This window comes from Nasonia vitripennis, chromosome 2, assembly GCF_009193385.2.
Source record: "Nasonia vitripennis strain AsymCx chromosome 2, Nvit_psr_1.1, whole genome shotgun sequence".
Lineage (NCBI taxonomy): Eukaryota > Metazoa > Arthropoda > Insecta > Hymenoptera > Pteromalidae > Nasonia > Nasonia vitripennis.
Genome location: NC_045758.1, coordinates 11,675,130 through 11,684,569, shown reverse-complemented (window position 1 = coordinate 11,684,569; position 9,440 = coordinate 11,675,130). Strand labels below are relative to the sequence as shown.

At 42.2% G+C, this 9,440-nt stretch overlaps 1 protein-coding gene across 2 annotated transcripts; it reads left to right on the top strand.

The window, feature by feature from the left end:
- The first annotated feature begins 4,143 nt into the window (after nt 1-4,143).
- On the top strand, nt 4,144-9,084 carry LOC100679591 (kinesin-like protein KIF20B). 2 transcript variants are annotated; one of them, XM_008214424.1, is made up of 5 exons: nt 4,144-5,391; nt 5,453-7,429; nt 7,505-8,277; nt 8,340-8,652; nt 8,785-9,084. In XM_008214424.1, exons 1-5 carry the CDS (start codon nt 4,384-4,386, stop codon nt 8,932-8,934), a joined length of 4,221 nt encoding a protein of 1,406 aa, XP_008212646.1. In that variant the 5' UTR covers nt 4,144-4,383; the 3' UTR covers nt 8,935-9,084. The 2 variants fall into 2 exon arrangements, with proteins under 2 accessions (XP_008212646.1, XP_008212647.1); XM_008214425.3 differs by having other exon boundaries at nt 8,733-9,084.
- Nucleotides 9,085-9,440: the final 356 nt, after the last annotated feature.

Sequence of the window (9,440 nt, the reverse complement as noted above, 5' to 3'; positions counted from 1 at the left end):
GATATTCGCTTCCTTCCGATCCGGCTTTTTCTTCGTGCCTGCGCGCGCTTACATCCTACTCGCTTGTCTCTCCCTCCCTCTCCTCGTCCCGCGAATACGTGATTGAACTACCCAAAGGCCTTTGTGCCTTTATCGGGTTATTAGACTTTACGATGTCCCTCTCCGACATATTACTTTCTTTCAATACCCTGCACCTATGTTTATGGCTTTTTGCGGATTTCACGAGATTTGCCCTGGTCAGCCGTCGGAGGGAAGAGCACAGGCTCGCCGAAATTTAATAAATTTATCATCCCGATAAACATACGTGATTTTCCCGCGCTGATGCTCGCACGACACGATGAAATTGCATCATGGGAATAAGATACTTTTTATTTGAATTTATTCGTGCAGTACATCGTATAGCGTTTGTATTATTAGTGGCGATATTTCCGTCCGTCCCGTTATTCTTGGCTCTCGTCGGGCCGATCCCGAAGCGACAGAGAAGCGGTAATTTAAACGAATTAGTAGGCGCAGACGTATATATTCAGGGAAAATCGATCGGTGCGAGCGAGCGCGCTCACTCGGCGAGGAAAGTTTTCCCGACGCAAACTGAGCCGTAATTCGCTAACACCTCTAATTCCCGATATAACGGTGTATTAGTTTTGATGCTGTCTCTCGGCGTTGCTGACGCCCGCCTTGGGAAAGATTCTCTCTCTGTCTCGTGAAGCATCTCGCAGCTCGTTGCCGCGCGAGTCCCTCTTTACCAATTTTCCTCCTCAAAGCTCCATCGTCTTTGATCAGCTCTCGCGACGGCTCTATAATGTCCCCAGCTCTGATGCGCCGCCGCCGCGTCGTCGTTTCCTCTTTTCCTCTGCTCTCTCTCTCTCTCTCTCTCTCTCTCTCTCTCTCTCTCTCTCTCTCTCTCTCTCTCTTTCTTTCTCTCTATAGTACACTCCCGCCAGCTCTGTCTTTCTCCTTTATTCCCGCCGCGCGCATTCGCCTACTAATTCTTTCACTACGTATTTCTCGGATTAGCTCTCGCACGTTTCGCTTTCGCTCTTTCTCTCTAATAATAAGTCGATTATTTCGATGCCTTTTTATTCGGAAAGTTGAGTGCGCTGCTGCCGCTGTCGTCTCTTTGATAAAATTAATATTTGCACGCGCGAAGAGCGATTGACGCGATATGCGAGCAAGTTTGCCCTCGGCGCGCTGTATACCGCTGCTGCACCTCCGTAATTTATTCCGATCCCGAGTTTGATGAAAGGATCCCGTTAATTGGGAATACTGATGTCTGCAGTGTACACCGAGCGCTCTACTATCCGATCGATTCCCTTTTCCCGGGCCGTACTTCGTGTTTCGCTATCTCCGTCCCTTTCTCGCTCTTTTCGTCTCGCGCGCGCTCGCTCGCGCCAGCGGGACGACGTCAAAGGGACCTTATTTATGAGACTTTTGGCAAACAGATGGATAAATCTGATATTGCGAGATGAGATTCAACTTTCCGGCGCTCTGATGATGCTAATCCGAAAAGTATTTTGTTCGCTTAATACCGTATTAGATTAATATTTAACGTGTGTTATATGCGCAGCTCTGGGACGAACAAATAAATAGATGTATACATTACACGCGGAAAGTTTCGCGCAGTTGGCTCGCGGCGAGTCGAGGGGGTTTCTATATTTAGCAGACAAGAAGCGTGCTGTAAAACAGACTTATTAAAATCGCGCGCGCATCTTGTAAACATTATTCACCGAGCGAATAGCAATGCGCACTACCGTCGATATTTTTAATTGAATTTTTACCAACGATACACGAAAGCCACAATCTGACCATCTTAATGATAATGCGCCACTTCCGTTTATTTCATATTCGAGCTCGCAAATTATCTTCTTACTCATCAGGCATAAACAACGATACTACCAGTGCATCGACCAGATATCCATCGGTATACACGTCAGAATCGCTAAATGTTTGTACTCTTGTCTCCGTAGTCGATCCCAGCGTTACAGTAGGTATCACATTTTTGCTATGCGTTTTGAAAAACACTTCTTGAGAATTTCGAGATGACGTCAGTGAAAGAGGTTGCGCAAAAAGAGTCTTTTCTCTCGGAAACTTTATGGCACGTTTGAGCGCTGTTTATCGTGACGTATCATCTTTGTGTGATCATCGAGAGCGCCGTTATTACGCACTTTGTCGTTTCCGCTTTCGTGTCAATAAGGCGTAAAAATAGCCGAGAGGAACATCTGCCGCTAAGCAGATCAAACATTACCATGTGATGTTCAACTTTTCTACCCGCATCCCGTATACCAATGCTCTTTCCAGCGGTCTTTGATGATTCTTCGTCATTTTTTTCGTCAAGTAAAACGAATATAAATTGAGCTCAATTTTCACCGGATAGTTTGGTAGGCTACAGCAGTGAGCGAGCGAAAATAATATATCATGTATCGAAATCATCGGACGTTGCGGTCACGAGTATTTACTGATGCACTTCGTTATTACTCGGCTCGATCAGGAACGCACGCAGGCACGTGCGCCGTTCTCGTTATTATCATCGACATCGTCCTCTTCGCTGCTTTCTTTTCATCGTGCACGCATTGGCATAATATTATGCGTATAATACGGCAGCTGTTCGACTCTCGTTGCGCTGCTCTTCGGCCGCAAGACTGTATCAAACAATGATTTACGAGTTTCGCTAATCGAAATCCTTCGTTCGATCAATGAAAGATCTCTATGCAAATGAAACAATGAGCCGTGCTTCGGTAAGTAAAACAAAACGATCAATTTTCCGATATCGCGCTCCGAGTTCAATACATATTGACTCACCAAGACCATTAAACGCCAAAGTATCGCAATGAAGTTTTACGGCCAAAGATCGATTCTTTAAAGCCGGCCTTTGTCTCCCATCGCTGATCGGAATAAAGTTCGAGGGCAAAGGCAGCCGCGAAAAAACACGGGAGCGCACTATAAAGGAGGAGAAATGGCCAGGTGAATTTGTAGTATTAAATAAATAACCCATAAAAGCAAGGCATCAATCCTTTGGAACCATTAACGCCCGATAGCTCGCTCGCGCGCGCGCGCTCGCACGCGGGGCTGTTATTTTTCATACCGCTAACGTCTTACGACCGTCTTCGGCTCTTTCGCTTTTGCTCTCATGCGGCAGAGGCGAGCACTCGCGCGCGAGTTCGCCGAAGAAACTTCTCTCTTGTTCCCTTCCTCGCACTTCGCTCACGCGCGCGCACACTGCCTTCGAGCTTTTTATGGTCTATAAGTTGAGTTATATGCGGCCCGCCGTAGATCAAAACTGATGTGTCTATTACAACGTAAATACTTAACGACTCGCCGTATTTTTCTGACTTTTTTACGTGAGCAGACACACTCTCTCTCTCTCCTATCTTTCTCCGATCCTCCGAGGAATCTCTCTGATACAGAGTCCGGCAATCAAAATCCCATTAATCATTACGACTTCATTTTGCCAGCGGTTCCGCGCGAACAAAGACACTGAAAATTCCCTTTGACTTCCCGGCGGCCGCGGCTCGGCTTTGCGATCGCCGCGCGATCGCCGCGAGTCGATAGCCGTAATACCCACGGCGGCAAGACGAAAGGCCCGCGGCAATTGGCGTGGGTGGGGCGTACTGTCGATACAAGGAGCGGATTGTCGGCGCCTGAAAGACAGCGCGCAACACAGTGGCCGCGCTTGTGCCCCCGATAGATTGCGATGCCGCGATACAGTGCGCTCGCTCGACCCGTCTCTCTCCCCCTCTGGTTCCTTTCGCTCGTACTGCTGCCGCTGCTTCCTACGCCGCGCGGCGGGGCTATTAGCTTCGGCTTTGATTGGCTTCGTTTAATGGGCCAGGCGACACGCATATAAATTGCCGCATTTCTGCTTTGAAGATATTTCGAGCGTGCCATCCGCCCCCAATATACGCGCGCAGGCTCCACCTGTGAGTTTCTCGCCTTGAAATCGCTGCACTCGTCCCACCCTCCATATAATCGTTCCCATGCATGACCTCCGATGTCTTTATTACTCTCTGCTTGCGTTTTTTTACTTCGTTATTACCGATGAATCTTATGGCCATTGAATATGTTATTTTCGCGTATACTTGGTGCGTTCGAATTTGCATCGAGCATACAAAGGAATGAAGTTCGCGCTGACAGACGAAAAACAAATTACATAACCTTCAGTCAGTCCGAACCCCCAAAAGTTGTTCGCGCCGCGATACATTTCAGCGCACAAATCTTCTGGAAATATAATATGCTGTAATTTATTTTCGTTCATTTAACTTAGTTTCGTGTTTAGTTTTTCGCGCTTTAACCTCGTCGCTGTCGAAAAAATTCGGCGATCGCGATAAATGCTGTTCAATCGATCGGCAAATTATTGAATTTATTCGCGTTCGTAACCAAGCCAGCTCCATGAATTTTTTGATATCGAAGTTGAAAATGTTGAGTGAGAACGAAGAAGACGGAGATTCTGAAACGGCGGAGGTACCTATATCGACCGAATCGCTGCCGATAGAATCGTCTTCAAAAGTACAAGTTTTCTTGAGAATCAGGCCTACCTCGCAGAACGAGGTTGAGGGCTTGAACGATGTTTACACAGTAGAAGATTCGTCAACGTTGCTCGTGAAGCATTTTAGCTCAAACGAGGCTGCCAGGCGCTCGAGATTCACGAAGTCAAGCGATAACGCAACGAGAAAGAAATTTTCGTTTTCGAAAATATTTAACTTACAAGTCGAGCAATCGCAGTTTTTCAATGAAGCCATCAAACCCGCTGTCATCGATTTACTGAACAATCAAAGTTCAACAGTGCTAAGTTACGGCACAGCTGACGCTGGGAAAACTTATACTTTGTTTGGCACAGTGTCACAGCCTGGTGTCATTCCGAGAACGATAGAACTTATTTATTCGTCTCTCAACTGTACCTTAGTTCCCTGGTTCAAGCCGAAACGTTTTCGCAGTATCGTTAATTTAGACGAGTGTGATCGAAGCTTGGAAATTGATACTCGGGAAAAACTTTTATCTTGCAGATTGAGCGATAAATCTTTGTACGAAAATGCGTACAAATCGCTGGAATACTCAGAATTAAACAAAAATAGAGAGCTGTGCAAAGACTCGATGTATTCTGTTTGGATATCGTTCGTAGAAATGTACAACGATGTAATTTATGATTTGCTGGAAGTTGACGAAGAAGGAAAGAATGTGCAATTAAAATTAGTCACGGATAAACACGGAACCACATATATTCAGGGAATGCGGAGTGTATGTGCTACTACTGGCTTAGAGGCTTACGAAATTCTGAATGCAGGACAAACGAGGCTTAGTACAGTTACAGAAAGCTCTTATAAAAGCTCAAGGTCTCATTCAATATTTACTATAAAATTGCTCAAATATGACAAAGATTGCTCGCCCTCCGAGGTCAAGGTATTGTTCGAGAATTTCTTTCTTCATTAAAACATGTACAAACATTTACTCGATTTTCTAGGTAAGTTCGCTTTCTTTCTATGATCTGGCCGGCACAGGAAGAGTACAAAAATCGTCCAACAACGATAAGCAGCTCAAAGAATTCAATAGTATCAATAAAAGTCTTCTGGCACTTGGAAGGTGTCTCAAGGTTATCGTCGAAGGCCAGTTGAAACAAAGTGCTGGTCCCTTTAGAGATTCAAAGTTGACGAGGTTAGTTCAACGTTCACTTTGTGGTAAAGAAAATATTATCCTCCTCATCAACGTAAATCCCACTATCGACTTGCTTGCCGAAACGCAGAGCGTATTCAAGTTCGCGTCAATGGCAATGAAACTTACTTCCGGCTTGACAAAGGACGAGAAGAAAATTTTGGAATATCACACGCCAATTTCAAGCCCAAAGTCTCAAGAAAATTGTTTTTCAATAAATACCAAAACTTTGTCAGACCAAGACATCGATGATCTAATTCAAAAGAACAAACAACTTTCAACCGAGCTAAAAGAATTGAAATCTACTAATCAGAGAAAGGAGTTTGAAGTTAGAAAAGAATTAACTGATTATTATAAAAAACAGTTGGACAGCATGGAGGAATATTTGAAAAAGCGAACACTGCTTATGGAAGAAGAAAAACAAAGTTTTGTTAAGTTTTCGGTTGATCAGGTGAATCATTATTACAAAGATAAACTCCAAGACTGCACAAATCGCAAACGTAAGAGGACTGACAGGGGCGATTACGAAGAGCGTTTGGATATGGAAATTCTCGAAACAAAAAACATTAAGTATTCCTCAAAAATAACATCGTTGGAAAAAACGCTGCTTTCTGTGAAAAGAAAACTAAAAATACTTACAGAAACTATAAATAATTCTAGAAATATGGAACCTAAAATTGAAAACGCAAAAAAAGGCGATGCCACTATTCAACTTGACGGCGATTTAACTTTGTATTTATCGACAGTACAAACATACATCGAAAAATCTTTCGAAGCGAAAAAAGCTCATGTAGCCTCTGTTCCAATAAAATCTATGTTTTCTACAGGAATTCAGTGTAGCTCAAACTGTTCAGATATTGGCCTGTTTTGCAAAGAAATTCAAAAGTTATTGGACGCCAATACAGTTCAACTTCCAGAAATCAATGACTCTTTAGATTCAGTTGACGATGATCTACAGAGTCTCTTGCCCAAAGTGAAAGAATTAGTTATCTCAAGCATTTCAGAAAAAATAAAGCTAGAAATGGAAAATTCTGAAAAATTAGGGCAGATTCAGCATTTAAGCGATGAAATCAAGAAACGCGACAAAGACCTTTTTGAGCTCAAAATGCAATACCAAGAGTCAGAATCTGCTCGAATGATTTTGCTGAGACAAAAGAATGATATTGAGGCAGAATCCAAAGCAAAAGAATTATTTAAAAACGAAGATTTTGTTACGATTGAATCCGAAAATTGTTTTGCCGACGAAGAAAACTATCAAATACTTTCCACTCAGCAAGATTTTAATTCCCCAAGTTCGCTTAACAACGAGTCTCGCCTGAGCTTGTATACTTCTGAATCCGAAAAAATTGCGCGAAGACCGACTAGGTCAAGTTCTGACAGTAGTCAAAATGATTCAGGCGTAGCTTCTAGTATAAAGTGCTGTGGATTAACCCACGAAAAAAGTTGTCAAACAAATATATTCCATGACGAGAACACCTTAAAAAACAAACTCGAGCAGCTTAAACTAGATTATGAAAATATGGCAGCACAGCATCGACAGGAGGCTCAGAAAGTTGCAAAATTGTCTCAAGAATCAGAAGACATAAGAGAAGCAATGGAAAAACACAAGAAAAATTTATACGTACAAGAGAAAGTAATCGCCGAATACCAGAACAAAAATCGTCTTTATCAGCTAGAAATCGAGCGTTTGAATAGCGAAAAAAGTCAGCTAAAAATAAAGCACGATGAAATGATCAGGAATTTAGGAGGAACTATTAAAGAATATGAAAAGAAAATCACAGAGTTGCAGGTTCGATATGAAACATGTTTACTTAATAATGAATTAATGACGTCTTAAAATCTGCGTTTATTATAATCCTTACAGGTGAAATTAGAAGTACATCAAAAGGAAGAGCATAGAACTGTCCAGCGTTTAGAGAATTACTTAAATAAATCAGTTGACCTCAAGAGCGAACTATCGATTACTCGTTTGGAATTGGAAAAAAAGTCGATGGCATGTTACAAAGATCACATAATTAAAATAGACCAACTAGAAAAAGATTTAAACATGAAAACATTAATCGAACAAAAATTAGGAGAAAAAATAAGTCAATATGAAAAAGATCTTGCAAGAATAAACGACCTTACTGGAAAAATATCAAACTTTGAAAACTTAATGACCAAAATAGAGAAAGAAAGATCGGATCTACACAGAATGTTAGATGAAAAATCAAACTGCCAATCAGAAATGGAGCATCGGTTGAAAAACTTGATAGCGATAATCGACAAACAAGACGATAAAGTTCATTATCTGCGAACCGAGCTCGGTACATTCACAAAAATCAATTCAACCAATCATCGTAAAGCACAGGAGCTTGATAAAGAAGTTAGCAGATTAATGGAAAATATCACTTTCATGAAAGAAGATATCAAACAATCGGAGAAAGCTCGAAAAGCGCTTGAGCAAAATTCAAAAAAAGAGCTTGAAAACCTTCGTTCCAGATTGACTATCTGTGAAGATAACGCCGATCTCTTGAATATAATTCGTAACAGCAGCGAAACGAAGCAGGATGAAGTCCACAAATTAAAAGTTCAACTCTCAGCGAAAAACAAGGAATTGGAATTTTTCAAGAAAAATCGAAACGCCACTATTCAGAGGTATAAAACAAAAAACAAACCAAATTTTCAATTACTATATGCCAGTCGAATATTATTTCTAGGTACGAATGTTTAGTTCGCCAACTTCAAGAAGCTTTAAACGTGAATCCACCTATCAGTAAGTTAAAGAAAATATTCCCTCATAAAAAAAAGTATTTGTCCGGTGAAGAAAAGGAATACTCAATTTGTGAAGTTCACGGCTCAGAACCACAAATTCGTGATTGCAAACTGTTTCTCGACGACGAGCCTGTTTACTTATCGCCGTGCCCTAGTTTGCACGCAGTAATGTTCTCTTCCACGGAGAGTTCGGAAATGACTGCGAGTAAAGATGCGCCCACCCGTTTGGCCGCTGATGTCAGTGAAAAATGTTTGGAGGTAAGTTTTACCTAAATTGCTCTGTCTTTTTTTACCGATTGTTTCGATAACAGATCGTCAATAATTTGTTTACTTCCTAGATTCTATATTAAAAGTTACATACAAAAAATGCATGAAGTACGTCTTTTTTAGACAGAAAGAAGAGTCCGTTCGAAATCTCGTCACACACCTTGCAAAGATCCAGATTTGCACAATTTCGAACCCGCAGTCGAAATACGTTTGCTTGAAAGTGATCGTCGCTCTAGCAGAAGAGTAGGTCACGTAAAATTTCACCTTCCGTAGAGGAACCATGTAAAATAATTTGATTTGTTTATTTCCGAACTTGCGTTTGCTTTTGTAATTGATCTGTTCAGTTGAGTTTCATACTTGTGTACTTCCGTTATTGCAATGGAAAGCAAAAAACTTTTCTGGAAGTAAATGTCTTTGCAAGCACGTAATGACTCTTTCGTAAAAGCTTGGGGCATAAAAATCAAAGAGCGCGTGAGTCAGTGTCCATCAGCGGGGAGACGAGTTCTGACGCAGACGCGATAACGGGATTATCGATATTCGATTGTCAATATCTTGCTAGGAAAAGAGACACAGACGCGTCCGCAGTCCCCCGAGATGCGACAGTTAATGGCGAGGAGCGGCATCGTTCGTTACAATTACAATGTAAGCCCCTCTGCCCCCTCCTCCATCGCACGTGGTATGCACGATCTCGATATACGCGTGTATATAGTATGTTCGTGCAGACGAGCGTCGCGCAACCGCAGCCAGTATAGTTGTGCTAGTTTCGTGAACAGAGGGGC